The sequence below is a fragment of the Lytechinus pictus genome, chromosome 1, assembly GCF_037042905.1.
Source record: "Lytechinus pictus isolate F3 Inbred chromosome 1, Lp3.0, whole genome shotgun sequence".
NCBI classification, from domain to species: Eukaryota; Metazoa; Echinodermata; class Echinoidea; order Temnopleuroida; family Toxopneustidae; genus Lytechinus; species Lytechinus pictus.
In genome coordinates this window covers 18284917-18301519 of record NC_087245.1, presented here as the reverse complement: position 1 = coordinate 18301519, position 16603 = coordinate 18284917, and the positions used below count along the sequence as shown (strand labels likewise).

Sequence of the window (16603 nt, the reverse complement as noted above, 5' to 3'; positions counted from 1 at the left end):
TTTCCCGTTCACGACTGGGTGCTTTCCGCTCTGCTGCTTTTCTATGTAGTACATTCACAAGAAAATGTCGAAAACTATTTAAATATGCCAGTCAGCTGACAGCGTTTCTTGCTGATATTTCCGCAACTCCTTGTATTATTTCTTCCTTTTCTCATGAAAAGTTTTATTAACATGGTCTTGAAGAGCCAAGTTTTAGAAATTTTATAGACCACGCAATTAGCATACATGGGGGGGGGGGGTATATCTAGTCATATATCCATACACACTCGCGTGATAAAGGCACATAGAATTTATATAAATTGGTTTTGAGAACCGTAAACAATTATACAGAAAAGCAAAATAATGATTTAGTATAATACTTCTTATTTTTTCATCTTTTGATTATTGTCAATATGTTTTGTTCTTGTGTGTTTATTTATCTCCTTCTGTTCATTTTTAAACGATTTTTTTTCCTTCAAATTCATATCCAATTATTGTTTCTAAATATTCTCCGTCCATCAGCATGGAAATTTCATTGTCGAATGTGTTTACTTATATTACTGACTGATATGATGTTTTGGCATCGTCATCAGAAAATGGACTCACTCGATCAACTCCTTATGAAGTATCATAGGAATCATTTATTAACTAATATGGATTTGCATTCTCATTTGTCACACAGAAGTATCGTCTCAGAGTGGAACCGTCTCACGAACTACTATAACATCTACCAGACGAACAATTAGCAGAACAAGAACAACTATAGTAAGAACAAGGCAAAGTAAGTTGTCACTGCTAGAATTCAAAATCCGTTTCTGAAACGGTCGTGAAAAAACATGTCTGTTCTGTTTTTCATGACCGTTTCAGAAAGGGATTTTGAATTCTCTTTTTTTTTGTCACATCATGTGCACTGACGGAGAGTGATTGTTTTTTTTAGATCTAAAATCCTTTTAAAATCTACGATTTACTACACAAATTTTGATTATTTTATTCCTTATATGTCGAAGCAGACTTTTTTTTTCGATTATACACACACACACACACACACACTTTATATATTATATATATATATATATATATATATACATATACATATATACATATATATATATATATATATTTACTGAATAAACCACTCCTCGGAGAAAAGAGATGAATCTCGGATTCGAAAAACCGTAAATTGGCTATATGATAATGAATATTCTCAGGCTATATTTTCATTATCTTTAGTCTATGTAATGCTTTAGATGCTCCGTGAATGAACTTGTAACCTAAATGAAATATAACCATTTTCAAAACAAGTAACTTGATCTTGAACGAATCCTAAATCTTACTTCAGGAAGGCAATATTTGTCTCATCTCCTTTATCACCAAAGTTACAAGCTTGTCAGATTTAATTCACTTTCGATTATTTCTGAAAGAATGGGGCGACAAAAACCACAAGAGTTTACTGATTTTCTTCAGATAACCCGGGTTTATAAAAGTTGTATCGTAGTTGTATTTGGTTTTTGTTACTCTTTTGGGGGAAATGTAGTTAATTCTTAGTTTTGAAATTAATTGAGAATTAAAGACACGTGATATTGTTTTCCGAGTAGATTTGTGTAACTTCTATATTTAGTTGAGTTTTCCTTCTAAAATTTTAAATCGCCTGATGCTTCTGGGAATAATTTGATTCATCATTCACAGTCAGACAAATCCACCTTGGCACAACTTAAAGTCGCTCCTATTGCTACTAAATAAATTACTGACATTATTGTTGATGAGGTCCATTCGAATACCCATTGGATCTTTGAGGAGATATTTTATTTAATCCAGGCGTGGATTGGGGGACACAGGGAGCATTCCATCTTCCTGACCAAAAACATTCAGTGATTTATTTCGTTTGGTGGGTAGTGCCCCCATAAATGCACGCAACGCGCGCTTGGAAATGAGGATTCAAATACATCCTTTCAATAAAGACCCTTTTTCATAACTTACGAGAATTTAGGGAATGAAAAATCAAACATTTCTTTAATGACAACCCAATAAAACTTATTATGCTGAGCAAAATGGATTTAGTTTCTACCCCTTCCATTATGATTATGAAATTATTGATCCACCATTGCAGTTATATATAGAGCTATGTACATTACATTTTCTTCTGTTGAAATAACCTTTTAAAGATCATTACATAAAAGCTATTTTTTAATTATCATTTCGTTAATGATCCGATTTGGCTTTTGATTCAGTTCAGACTATATTCGCTGCTTAATATGTATCTTTAGTATCAAGTTTGATTACTAGAAAATCGAAAAGTTAAAGAAAAAGGCAGTTCTTTGAACAAAGACCGTGACCACGATGACATATAGAAACAAGATTTGATTGAGATAAGGAACCAGAGGATCATGTGTCCTTCAGAAATGACGACCAGGTTGTAGTAGCTTACAAAATACTTAAAAATCAAATCTTGCGTATGAATATTTCTTTTTTAGAAACCACACTTTATTAAAAATATAAAGGGTGTCATGTTTCTATTAAAGGAGAAGTTAACCCTGAAAAAATTTGTTGTAAAAATAGCAGAAAAAAATAATTAAAAATATTGATGATGGTTTGATGAAAATTCGTTAAAGATTAAGAAAGTTATTAGAATTTAAAATTTTGGGATTTGTGACATCACAAACGATTAGCTGCCCCATTATTTGTGTAATATAAAATGCATGATCGAATTTCATTCTTTTAATGGTTCCTGATGAATTATTTTTGTTTTCTTTTTATGACCGGGTGTAAAATGGTTTGTGCATTGATATACAAAAGGTATAGTAAAAACAATTTTCAATTTTCTAAGAAAATGACATTTCATTGATTTTTTTACCATTCGATATGTAAGAATGCTGCTCGCATATGACATCACAAATCAGATAATTTAAATTCTAAAAACTTTTTAATTCTTTGATGGATTTTCCTTAAACCGTCGGCAATATTTTCTATTATTTTTCTGCTATTTTTACAATAAACTTTTTGTCAGGGTGAACTTACCCTTTAATCACTCGACTGCTTCACCCACCCTTTTTTATGATTATGATGATTTGAATGTTTGTGTTATGATCTGAATCTCCATCAATCCCATCGTCGCCAACTCAGTTAAATTCTATTTTTGGGGAAATTTACATTTTCATTTTCACAAACCCACGAGAAAGATAAATAAAGTAAACAAATTTTATTTGATAAAGCGTCATCAACATTAAACCTTAATAACCAAGGTTACGTTTTTAAAAATGTCCTCATATCTTATCTCATATCTCGTATATGGACCTAGCTCATGAAACTTGGATATAAGGGTGATCAAGTATTACTGAAAATCTTGCCTGAGGTTCAGGTCACATGACTAAGGTCAAAGGTCATTTAGGGTCAATGAACTTAGACCATGTTGGGGGTGTTTCATGAACTAGATCTATAAACTTTTAAAGTTATGATTGTCATCATAACTTTAAAAGTTTATAGATCTAGTTCATGAAACCTGGACATTAGGGTGATAGTGTATCACTTAAGATCCTGCTTGAGTCTTAGGTCAAATTACCTTCCAGGTCAAAGGTCACTTAGGGTCAACGAACTTTGATCATGTTAGGGGTATTTGTGGAATTGTCATCATAACTTTAAAAGTTTATACATCTTGTTCATGAAGCTTGGACATTAGAGTAATCATGTATCCCTCAATATCCTATGCGTGTTTCAGGTCACATAACTAAGATCAAAGGTCATTTAAGGTCAATGAACTTTGGCCATGCTGGGGGCATTTGTTGAATTATCATCAGAACTTAAAAAGTTTATGGATCTACACATGTAGTTCATGAAACATAGATATACGGTTAACAAAGTATGAATGATTGTTTTGCACACGTCTTAGGTCACATGATCATAGTCATATGTCATGTTGGGTCAATGGACATAATATTTTATTATCTTATGAGTGGTTTTTTTGTGTGGATAATTATTCAATAGCTGTTTTCAAAGTCAGCACTGCTGCTATATTGAATCGCGTAATGGAGGCGAGACAGCCAGAGGCGTTCCATTTGTTATTTTTCTTTGGGGCACTCCAGTTCATCTTTCTCTTTGTCCCTTTCTACATACCGTTGACTTTGTGTATTTCACTTCTATAATTCTTTGGGGCACTCCAGTTCATCTTTCTCTTTGTCCCTTTCTACATACCGTTGACTTTGTGTATTTCACTTCTATAATTCTTTGGGGCACTCCAGTTCATCTTTCTCTTTGTCCCTTTCTACATACCGTTGACTTTGTGTATTTCACTTCTATAATTTCAATTATTATTATTTATTTGTAAATTATTATAGTCGAGAGGAAATTATATTCACATATTTGTTCGACATTTTAATTTTAATAATTTTTTTCCTTCCAAATTTCATAAAAAAGGACTCCCTTCAGGTATTTCATCCGACACTCGACGCTGCCGACGACCACCGACTCTTACCGGTCTCATCCAGTTCATAACGATTGATCAGAATGCCAATTTCACGGAGAGCAGCAAGACATTCCCGGCTAGAACGGTCATCACACATGCGTGCCAAGACCCCGGAAGGACACGACTGGTGGGGTCAACGACACGAACTTGTATCATGGGCGTATGGACAGCGCCAGCACCAACATGTCGTAAGTTTACCTATACTTCGTTCCACTGCCGCGCGATCCGTCACGAAACCACGATTGGCTTTTCGTAGCTTATCGCTAAAAATATCAACCATTCAAAATACATAGACTGATCTGATACGATCTACCATCACTGCAATTATTCAAAGGTCAAGCCCACCCCAGAAGAAATGTTGATTTGAATAAACAGAGAAAAATCAAACAAGCAAAACGCTGGGACTAACTAAGTGGGAATTTATGGGACTTGTTGATAAATGCGGTATGCGGAATAAAACTGTCACGTCGATATAATTTCAAATGTTACTTAATAACATTGTGGATAAGAAACTCTATTGACAGCAATTTTACCCTCACATACAAACTGTTTTTCGTCGAAAGCGTTCACAAAAATAATGATATAAAAAAGGGTCTATAAATTGAAGGTCCTTTAAAAAGAGACAGATAAACAAGCAATGAGTATAGCACCGTCGCGACGATACCATTGTGTCGTAATATAAATGTAAAGCCGTCTGATCGTGAACATATATACATATTATTTCACATTTTAGTAAATTTTAGCCATAGAGAATCATTCTTGAGAAGGTGAAGTCATGATGAAAGTGTTTCTTGGCCGAAGGGTCTCGGATACAAGAAGTACGCTCATCAATACAGACGTAATACGGAAACTATAAATTTCGATTACTACACGTTAACCGTCACGCACCAGACATAAAAACAAACTTTAATGCGTAAACATATCCGCCTTATACGTAACACCTCTCATTCATTCAACTGAAAAACGTGTATTTGTCCAGAGTACAAGACACTGAGAAGTTCACTTCAAATTGACGCAGGTGTCGTTTACCATACTATTGGATTCACAAATTAAAAATTTTGATATAAAATATTTTTTCGCAACGAATTTTAAGCTAATTGTGACCTTACCCGAGCTCATACTGAACTTACCTTTAGATTTTCAAATCGGGTTCAGAATTTTCAAGATGCGTAGATTACTGCCGCCTCCCTAATATCCAAACGTTATGATTTATTAGTATTTTTTAATGCTGAGGTATTCCTTTTGAGTTATAGAAATGGCTCCTCATATGCAGCTAAATTGGGTCGACCCACGGAGGTCTATTTTGCAATAGGTCATCACCGGCAACACTCGGTTGACATGGTTGATTCACTCTTTAATTTTACAACATTAATCAACGGGACAAACTAGTGTGGAAACATTGCTGGCATTATTTTCCCAACCAGCAAACAAGAAAAGTTTGGCTTTTCGTTTTTGTGAAATATATTTGTGATAAAAAAGATCGACAGATCGGCAATTTAAAAAAGAAAAGAGCATCTGCGTCAGACACTCGGCGTGGAGCCGACTTAAGGTCATCAAACTTTCCTGCCTACAAAGGCTCCACTATATAAGTCATTAGTAGAGGCTGGGATATAGGTGTCATCAAGTAAAAACAATCTTCCATCTGTATCATTGAGCCTAATATTTGTCTATGGGGGAAAAGGAAATAGGGTATTACACGATCCTCTCCTCCACCATAATCATGATGATACAGCATCATTATAGCAGACCCACGGACCTTCATCAAAGCCATTGACCGAACAGGTAACACAACATGTAACGTGATTTGCATCGGTTTCGCATGTTGTTTGTCTCGTTACGAAGTTGATTGAACATTTATCCTGATATAATCATTAGAAAAATAAAGACAAATGGGGATCCGAAATATAGAGTTCATAAGATGTTTAATATGAATTTATACGTACATGGTAAATTCTATATTTTAAGCTACAAACAAAATGATCGGCCTATTTTATTTCAGAAAAGAAACAAAAAGTCTCACAGGAAAGTTGCTACATTCCAGATAGCTGTAATATAATTTCTGTTGCGAAGTATAAAATAATCAACACTTAAATGCCAAATAAGTAGTCCTCAAACATGGCCACAGAACCCCCGAAAGAGGTCCTACTGAATGGGCTAAATACGGAGTATATTTAGAAAAATAGCCTCTGTTCAGATTGTTATTGTTTTATCCATGACGAACTGAAAATGAGAGAATTTGGACATTCATACAATAAATACTATTACTTTTTTCTGATGGTCTGGTGATGGATTGCGTGTAAACGTCAATGGATGAACTCGAACCAATATACTTATGACTTAATCGGAGCCATACCAAGCGTTTCGAGACAGACACGTAAAGAATGCCTAACCTTGACTGTGTAACTGAAGTAAGCCAGTAGTTGTCGGTGATCAGGTTCGCTCGAATTACAGGGTTGCTGATTGAAGGAGGCATAAATAGGGCACAGATGAGGACCAATGAATAATGTTGCTCGCCTCAAAGTATATTAATAAAGCGATTCAGAATCATGGCGTCTGTTGTGATTTAAGGGCGATATGATGAAAGCCGTAATCAGTGATGGATTCAAAATGCCAAAATACCCCCCCCCCCCTTTCCACATCAGATGGCACGCTGGTTATATATGATTTTCATATAATGAAATTTTTCCTGAAACACAAACATTTTAGGTGTGTGACAGCTTGTTCTTAGGATGGAATGAGCAGGTTTATTTTAAAGTTTACTTCTTTCGTGAGATTTGTTTGGTCCAGGTGAAGAGTATAGGCTCTCTCGCATAGGCTGCTGTACAAACTTCAAAGTTCGCGGGGGGGGGGGGGAGGGGGCATCCCTCCACCCGGGATTGCCGCCGGTGCTATAATCTACCTTAGCTCATGACTTTATGTAGACCCAAAGAATATGTAAAGTCATACCATCGAGGTGTTAGTGCCAAGACAGTCCGTAGTACAATAGTCTGACACACAGTAATATGTCCTCATTTTCACCCAAAAAACCCCGATGCAAGACAAAACTAAAATAATTCCCACTGAGACCATTATCACAAATCAGCAAAATATACAGTTACCAATGAATTAGTCATGCATCTATTAAATATATTGTATTATATTTCTTCCCTACATTTTCATATTATTTCTACTATGTCTACATCTACTGCTGCTGCCACTACTTCTAATTCTGCTACTGATATTGCTGCTTCTTATCCTACCAAACAGATGGAATTCGATGGTATCAAATTCCATCTTCATGATCATGATTGTTTACTGAAATGGCTGCATTCGCAGTTTTTGTCGATGATTTTTCTTTTATTACGAAATATCATTTGATTGTTGATTTATTGCTGCTGCTGCTGCTACTACTATCATGACTACCATTGCTATCATCCAGAATATTTTTGCAGTTATTACTACTCCTGCATGCCTTTATTTTTTTCCCCTACTTCTGATACACCATGAGGTTTCCGAATCGTACCATTTTACTAAAGCTCTCCTTCTCTTTCAAAACCAACTTGGTAATGGTAGTTACCCTTATAAAAGTATCAAGAAGCGAATGTGCATTCCCTCCTAAATCTCGTTTCCGCCACGACACTATCAAAGGTTGTTATCGTCTGAGTGTTAAATCTTCTGAGGCAAAGATCACCTTGACTGTTTCTGGCATGGTATCAGAGACCCAGTTACTCCTCTAGAATTGAGTCACGCATAGGGGGCGTCCATTCGTGGTCAGTAGGTGGGGTGAAAGGGGTACACCGGAAAACAATTGGCAAGCTTACAGTTGTGTCCTCACTTTTACGTGAAAATTATTTCGACCAAAATAGATTATTGTTGAAGACGTTAAGCGATCCCTACAATTTCCAGAAATATCGACTTAATGTCGGATAAATTTTGCCAAGATCATGACATGGTACTCCCACTTATTTACTCGAGGGTACCCTTTAAACAATAATATGGATGCCTTCTCTCTGATTTATCTTTAATTTGAGCCCAACTTGGGGTGACTTTTTTTACAAACAATAGACTGCTCATATCCTGTACGGTAGCGATGAATACCCCGTGTTTATTGTTTTAAAATTGGTCCAGGAAATAGTCAAGTTACAGTCGAGAGGATTAGCTCTGTAATATGTACCTGATAACTTCCGATATTCGAGAATTTTTCCAGTTCCAGCGTTCCTGAAGTCTCCATAAGTTTTGTATGACAGTAATGACTTCCTAACTCAAATTGGGTGCCGATTAAAGGCTTTGGTTAGCATTGATTTTGCTTGCTTGAAATCAGAGCTTCGAGGTCTTAATACTTCTGATTGTGATATGTTATAAAACTAAAAGTCCTGGAAAATGTGCTTCAAAAAGTTAAAAATTGCAACAAAAAAACACCAACCCGGTTTGATTTTATCCACTACAAGTTTTACAGTTAGAGTACTTAAAGGCCACCGCACACCTTACGACTGGTCTGCGACCCGATTTCAGAATAAAATGTAATAGAATTTGATGCTAATATTGAGACTTGGAATATCTTACTGTGTAATGTTCGAAATCATCGTACGAATACCTATGATCAAATTTGTGACTATGCTATCATCCTTCTTAGAATAAAAGCGAATTTAATATCTAGTCGTAATGACGTCATAGCAGTCTTACGATTGGCTACGATTTGAACCTAATTTGGACTTTACTCCAAAATAAGGGCTTGCAAGGAGTTCCTAAATCGGGTCGCAGACCAGTCGTAAGGTGTGCGGTCGCCTTAAGAGTACCCGGCTATAAGAAATTGACTAGTTTTAGGTCACAGATATCGTTGAAGTGTCTGAACACATGTGTTTTCTGGGAGGAGGGCTCCTGGGTGATTTCTATCCATTTTCCATTATGAAATTCAACATACGCCAAAGTTCTGGAATTAGAAATATTATAGCGACGTAAACTTATGCGATTCTGAGAAGAATCATCGCCCTGGCCGCCCGGAGTTCGTGCCCGAATCCCTTTATAGACATGTTAGATACGCCACTGGGCTTGGATCCATACGGTATTAGCCATTTCTCTAGAGTTTGACATTTTGTTTATAATTCAAGATAATAAGAAAATGGCAATATCTGCTTTTCATATTTTCACGATTCGTTTGTGTCAGCCAGAGGGTGTATGTGCCATTAATCAGTGAACATAATGACCTTACCATCAGGCTACCTATTCAATGGTAATGAAACCGTAAAGATGTATCTGTACAGTGCCCATCTGGCGTACAGATGGAATGCTTGGGGCATAAAATGAAAACGAATAGAAAAAATAGCAATACCAAATTTCATAACCGAGTAAAAGGAGAGGAAATAAAAGGAAATAGGGAAAAATAAAAAAATATGTTTTGTGGATATGTAATATTCAATTCTGCACAACTATCACGACTAAGACTTTAAATTTTAAGCCGTCAAATATTTGGCTCAGTCGCCTTGATCTTTCTTGAAAGAAAGATCTGTTCTGCCCCGCCCCCATTTTTCAAAAACTCATTTCGCCATTTCATCTGCGCAATGATTTGGTAAACCATGGAACTACTACTAGGTCAATGTGTAAACATAGGGATGATGTTTCAGGATGTTTCTTGAAACATTACTCTCCGACCTATTACGTTTCCCGCTTCACCAATCGTTCAATGAGCGTCTAAATATCAACAAGCAATTACGGTCATTTGGGGCAACTTGCATCAGAAAGGATAAGCTTGATGATATGAACTGATCAAAGGGGATGGATAATACAGACATGGGTTAAAATATGTTATTTATGATGTATGTTTCACATCTCCTACATTTAGAATGAATATTCTTGTCGCTACGTCAGGTCCAATGCCAAAGACACATTTTCTTAATCGATACATGACTTTTTTGTTGATACTCACTTAATGAATCGATGTATACATGTAGTTCTTACTACTTTCAAGATTACTTGATATAATTCATTCTATAATTGAACGTCATGCCTTAAACTGGGAAGTTATCAGTTTTGGTGATGATAATGGCGTTGTGGATCAAAGTCTGAATCCCCACCACAACCTTGATGTCCTTGAATACAGTCATCTCCATCTACTACTCGCCATCCAAGGGTTCAAGGAGACCCCCAAAGTACGCAAAATTCAATGTAGTTTGCCTCGCAAACCGTATGAAATGTGGAAAACCCTTTTCGATCATAACAATACGTAAATGTCTTGAGAATGTTAAGCACCGTAAATATCACCTGATTATTATCCTTACTCACTTCTTCAGAATATTGCACTCTGAGATCCGTTTTAAACGTGATGCCTAATGGGAAGATCGTGACAACTATATTACAAACCAAAAAATGGGGGGGGGGGATTTGTCAGCATCGTAATCCATTTGTTATTGTTGTGTGTGTATGTAACATTCTATGTAACATTCTCTTACTGTTACGAAAGAAAAATAACAGAGTCTTATAAAACTATCGTGCTGTAATTACATAACAGTATTTATTAATGTATTTGGGTTTTCAAAATCCTTTTTTCCAGAAACTACGCAGGTCCAGTTAGTGGTGGCGACGACACCACGTCTCCCGCAGTCATCGACCAGTGACGGTTCTTACGCCATCTATCTTACCTCTTACGTCACTAGTGTTGATATCTCTTGTATCATCAACCAAGGTGGAAGGCCCGAGTTGGTGGCCAATCAAATCTCAGAGACATCACCTCGTCATGTGATTCTGAACGAAGTGGACGGAAGCCGACAGATGACAAAAATTAGGATCACATCTCCAGTCCCGTCCGATGGCGGGACATTCACCTGCGTTGATTTGAGCAGGGCAAATGAAATGCATTCTATTGATGTGGTCTTTGATGGTGAGAGTGCTGGTCATTTTTTTAAAATGATATTTGAAACTTGAAACCGTTTTCTTTTTTTAATTCAGTAAAATTGCATACATGAAAATAGGTAGATACAATAAATCAAATAAGTTTCTAGAGCCAGTAGAAGTATAGTCCTCGGATAATGTGTTTGGGTTTAAGGAAAAATTGTAGATGGTTTCGTTTTGAAGGACGGTAGTTTGACGTAGTTCTCTTTTTTAATGTCACGTAGTTTTTATATCCACAAATCCGTGACGTTTCAAACATAATTAAGCTGAACAGCCCTTGTACATAGTAAATATGAAATGTAATAAGTATTCTAAAATTAATAAGATGATTACCTAAAATACAGTAATCGTCTTGTCTGTTGTCTTACGTAGATCAAAGATACGCGCTCCAGGATCCTTGCCCATCAGATATAACTGTACCTACCGACTTCAACTCTACCCATACGACGGTATCATGGGAAAAGCCATCACTGGTCAATAACCAACGCGATATTCATTTGCTTTCATACTACGAACCCGGCAATCGGTTCAACCTCGGGAAAACAGATGTCGTGTACAACGCTTCAGATCTGCTTGGAATGGCCGAAGTTTGCGTATTCACGATAACTGTCGAAGGTTAGTATTTGCAAGTGTAACTGTCGAAGGCTAGTGTTTCTAAGTGTTTGATAATATCATAGACGGATTTCGCATCCCATTTGAATGTAATGGGGTCTGTCAGGGCCGTAGCTAGAGGGGGGGTATGGGGGGGTGCGACACCCCCCCAACATTCGTGGCAGTCGGCAAAATCATGTACCAGTTGGCAAAATGGAGGATAGGGGAGAAAAAGAAAGAAAGAAAGAGAGAGAAAGAAAGAAAGAAAGAAAGAAAGAAAGAAAGAAAGAAAGAAAGAAAGAAAGAAAGAAAGAAAGAAAGAAAGAAAGAAAGAAAGAAAGAAAGAAAGAAAGAAAGAAAGAAAGAAAAGGAAAATAGGGGTACTAACTTTGAAGAAGGTTACGACTTTTAGAGTAAAGACAACCAATTGGCAAATCCAAGTCCATGTAGCCAGGCTTAGAGCCCTACTAGTCAGCAAAATACTAAGTACAAAACAGATGGAGCTATAATAACACACAAAATAAGCCCCCGGTCCTCCCCCAATATGAACAAGCTTGTTAGTTTGCAAATTATACCACAATTATTGACGATTTAACAAACACATTAGTTTTGTAAAATTAGAGGCAAGACTATATAGGTACATAAATATTGGGTGGGATGAATTTCCAAGGTTTAAGTTGAATAATCAAAGCCAAAGTATAGTTGGCAAATTATAAAGTGGGCCTATTAAAGTGGCAGAACACTATACGCTCTACCAGTCAGTAAAGTGATGTACAAGTACTGCCCCGTTTCAGATCTGAAAAGAACAGAACACAAGACTTAAAAAACTGGTAACTCTGCAGTTGGCAAATTCATGAAGACAAGTCTACAACTTGTAGACTTGTCTACAAGTTTGCAGTTGGCAAAAAACACAAAAATGTTTTAAGTTATTTTTACTAAACTTTTTTTTTTTTATTTATGGTGTCAGAAGGTGCTTAGGATGGGGATGGGGGCAGGTTGGGGTTGCATCATTCCTGGTGCTCGCATTGTCTGACTAATGAGACATATAGTCCTGTTGTATTTTAAGTCCATAAAGATTATGCAAAAAACTATCTCCTCGCACTTCAAGTTATCATTGTTTTATGTAGTGACATATGCTTTTTTCATGACTATATACTTAAAGTGATTGCCCCCTTTTAAGGCCTTAATAAAACATTTCCAGTCAGTGCTTACGTTCGCATTGGTGTGGACCGATATAGATACCGGGCTGGTGTTAAATCAACACCGGCGTTTTTGCAGTGCACGAATTCCTAAAGACAGTCCTTAAAATGTCCCTTTTTCTGATCTAATTATAACAAATTTTCAGCTCGCGCTTCGCGCTCGCATCACTTAATTAGTGAAATAGTAAATTCCTACAAACAAGCCACAGAATGCCCTTCTTCAGGTCTGAATTTCAAAAATTGTCAGCTCGCGCTTCTCGCCCGCAATATTTCATTAGTGAAATACGTATCATGTTCATGATTACAATGACCACAAAAAGTGCTTCACGTGCCAGTGTAATTCTAACAAAATCAGCAAGCGCTTGGCGCTCGCATTAGATGACTATGATGAGATACGTACGCACTTCATAAATTCCAAAAGATAGTCCTGAAAATGTCCCTTTTTAGGGTTAAGTTATACAAAAAAATTCAGCTCGCGCTTCGCGCTCGCATTGTTTGTTTTGTAAGACAGGTACGTATCATGATTACAAAACTTTGCTTATAATGTCCCTTTTTAGGACTGAATATCAAACATTTTCAGCTCGCGCTTCGCGCTCGCATTATTTGATCACTAAGATACATATCCGTTTAATGCCACAGTCCTTAAAACGTCTCCGTCTATCAGGTCAGTATACCTGGCAATTGAGCGCGCTTCGCGCGCCCACTTAATGACTCTAAATTTTTGCTGGTGCCCCCCCCCCAATGCCGTGACCCACGGTACGTCACTGTTAGCAGTAGCACTCTTGAAATTTTAGTTGAGACATCTTGCACAGAAGGTCAATAAAAAATTAACAAATCTTTGATTTTGATATTATTAATGCATAGGGTATATCATTATACTGCAAGTTAGCAACTACGGCACACTAGCCTTTATTTTTAAAGTGCAAATATCTTTGTATATCTTTGTATAATTTACCTTAAAGTATTCACCAAATGCCACCAATTCAATTCTAAAAATTCAAAATCTTTTAGCATGTGATTATTGTAGGGGGGGGGCACATCCCCCATCAGACTCCCCCTGTGTTTACGTTGGCGCTGTCACGCCAAATTTAGTTGGCAAATTTAGCTGGTACACCCCCCCCAACAAAATGCTTCTGGCTACGGCCCTGGGTCTGATAAAGGTGTTTTCTCTGATTCTCAGAGGGGAAAAAATGTGTATATCAGGACCAAAGGGATGAAATCAAATTGATGTGATAGAAGATGGACCGGGGGGGGGCACTCGACCAAAAAAGTGGTAGGGGTGTGCCGCGGACGAGACAAAAACGGGGGCCTTGGAGCGGGCTTATTGTAAAAAGGAGGGTCCTCGGAACGGGCTTTGGAACTACAAATGTTTGTGAAAACGGGGGTCCTTGGAACGGATCGCCAGCGTGTAAGTGCGTATGCATATATGGAACGGGCATGCGTGCATGATGCAGCTAGCCCGGCCGCGAGCCGGGTGCGCTCGCGCAGAGGCGATGGTCGGACAGCGCTCTGCTGCCGCTTTTCACCAAAATTGCAGCTCATTGTAGCAGATCAATGCAACCGGAACGGCGTAAAGAAAAATATGCGAAGCTTTGGAGCGGATTTCTATCTTCTTTTTTCTCGATAAGAAGAAAATGCTATTCTTTGGAGCGGCTTTCTTTGTTCTTTTTCTCAATAAGACAAAAATGCTATGCCTTGGAACGGAAATTAAAATTAAAAATGTACTGAGTGCCCCCCCCCCGGGAAGATGGATTGCTCATGCTATTCGAATGTAATTGGGTCTTAAGGTGTCGTTAATTTACAGGGGAAATGTTTATGTCAGGATCATAGAGATGAAATACAATAAAGGTGATGAAAAAATGATGGAAACAGTCTTGTACAATCGACCACCTCCTGAAAAGGTAGATGAATAAATAGATAAATGATTAAATATAAAAATAAATAATCAAAAGTAGATTTAGGGTCTAAATATCATTTCTATGAATATATTGTGTGTTATAAATAACAAATCAATCTCTAGGCAACATAAATAATTAATATCAACCATTCGACTATTCAAACAATCAGCACAACAGCTTGCAAAGCAAGCAACCAGCTAAAAGTACCCAACTGAATTTTGATATATGAAACGATCAACCAGTATACGAATTAATCATCTTTGGCTTTGTCTTTTTTCTTATTCTTGTCAGATGTGGAGCCTCCTACCATTCAAGGATGCCCTGACGACATGTTCGTTCCGACTGACCCTGGTCGAGCCATGGCCCAGGTGTCCTGGGTGGATCCTATTGCAATCGACAACTCTGGTCAAGTTGATCTAGCAACCAAAGCTATTCCTGGTACCTACTATGGCATCGGGTCATTCACGATTGCATACACAGCAACTGATTCAGCGGGCAATGAGGCAACATGCTCGTTCAGTATAATGATTGAAGGTGAGATTCTTCAAAAGACAGTATTGGTTTACATGCTTAGTACAAATTCATTAAATAGATTTTCTACACAACGAGCCCCATATACATCTGGGGATGATCTCCAAGAAATCAACAAGACAAGAAAATTTATAAATTCCTTTCAAGCTATCTTAAAAAAGAGTGGTCGAGAAATGTGAATTATCTTTTTCATGTTGCAGACAGGGAACCACCTCAAGTGACATGCCCTGATGACATTGTTGTGGATACTATACCCGGTGCTTCGCATTCCCGTGCGACCTGGTCGAGTCCTACTGTAACAGACAACTCAGGTCGTACTATCATCATGAAAGATCCTGGTACAGATGGCGTGTTCATCTATGGCATCTCCAATCGCACCTATTCTGTGCGGGATGGCACGGGTAACATCGGGAATTGCACCTTTACAATTCAGGTCAGAGGTAATGCTCTAGTTCTATTGTTTAGTTTATTTCCCTCCTAAGTGTGTTTGAAGACTGTTATAAGACTCGTAATTTTTTCGTGTCTTGGAAAGATCACCACGTAAAGCTTCAAGGTGCCATGGAGGATCCAGCTACACATCGTTTATTATTGGTTACATAATAATTATTCAATTTAATTCTTTATTTCATTTCCATTCAAAATAATACAAAGTAATATAAACCTGATACAATTTTACAGATGAACATTCTTACCTCATATAAAAGCAGTGTAACTTGAGCATAAGTGGAAATGATGGGGTCCACTAAAAGCAATGATTGTAAAGTGTGGATACCCCTTTGAAATGATTTTTTTTTTTAATTGTCGACTTAATCATATATGCGTATACTGGAAAGAAAAAAGAGAAGGAACGAATAGGTGGAAATTAGAAATCAGATCAGGACCAAAGGGGTCTTAGCATGAAGCAACGTTTAGTCAAAGACACCATCACACACTAGACAAACATTGGTAAACCCTCAGCAACCCTACAAAGTTTCTGAATATCTCCTAATGTCTACAGACAAACATGATTTTGCCAGTCCCAGCATTTTAAGGACTGTCAGCATAATAGAAAATGTTATAAAGGAATATGCTCGTTGGCTACTGTT

General features: G+C 37.2%; 1 protein-coding gene across 1 annotated transcript in view; it reads left to right on the top strand.

Annotated features, from left to right (window-relative positions):
* The first annotated feature begins 666 nt into the window (after positions 1-666).
* Positions 667-16603, top strand: part of LOC129258755 (adhesion G-protein coupled receptor G4-like) — a 34103-nt gene continuing 18166 nt past the window's right edge. The window contains exons 1-6 of the mRNA XM_054896988.2: positions 667-760; positions 4387-4623; positions 10962-11288; positions 11672-11914; positions 15279-15521; positions 15719-15958. Coding sequence (XP_054752963.2) covers positions 4590-4623; positions 10962-11288; positions 11672-11914; positions 15279-15521; positions 15719-15958 — 1087 coding nt within the window. The 5' untranslated portion in view covers positions 667-760; positions 4387-4589. The remainder of the gene's footprint in view (positions 761-4386; positions 4624-10961; positions 11289-11671; positions 11915-15278; positions 15522-15718; positions 15959-16603) is intronic.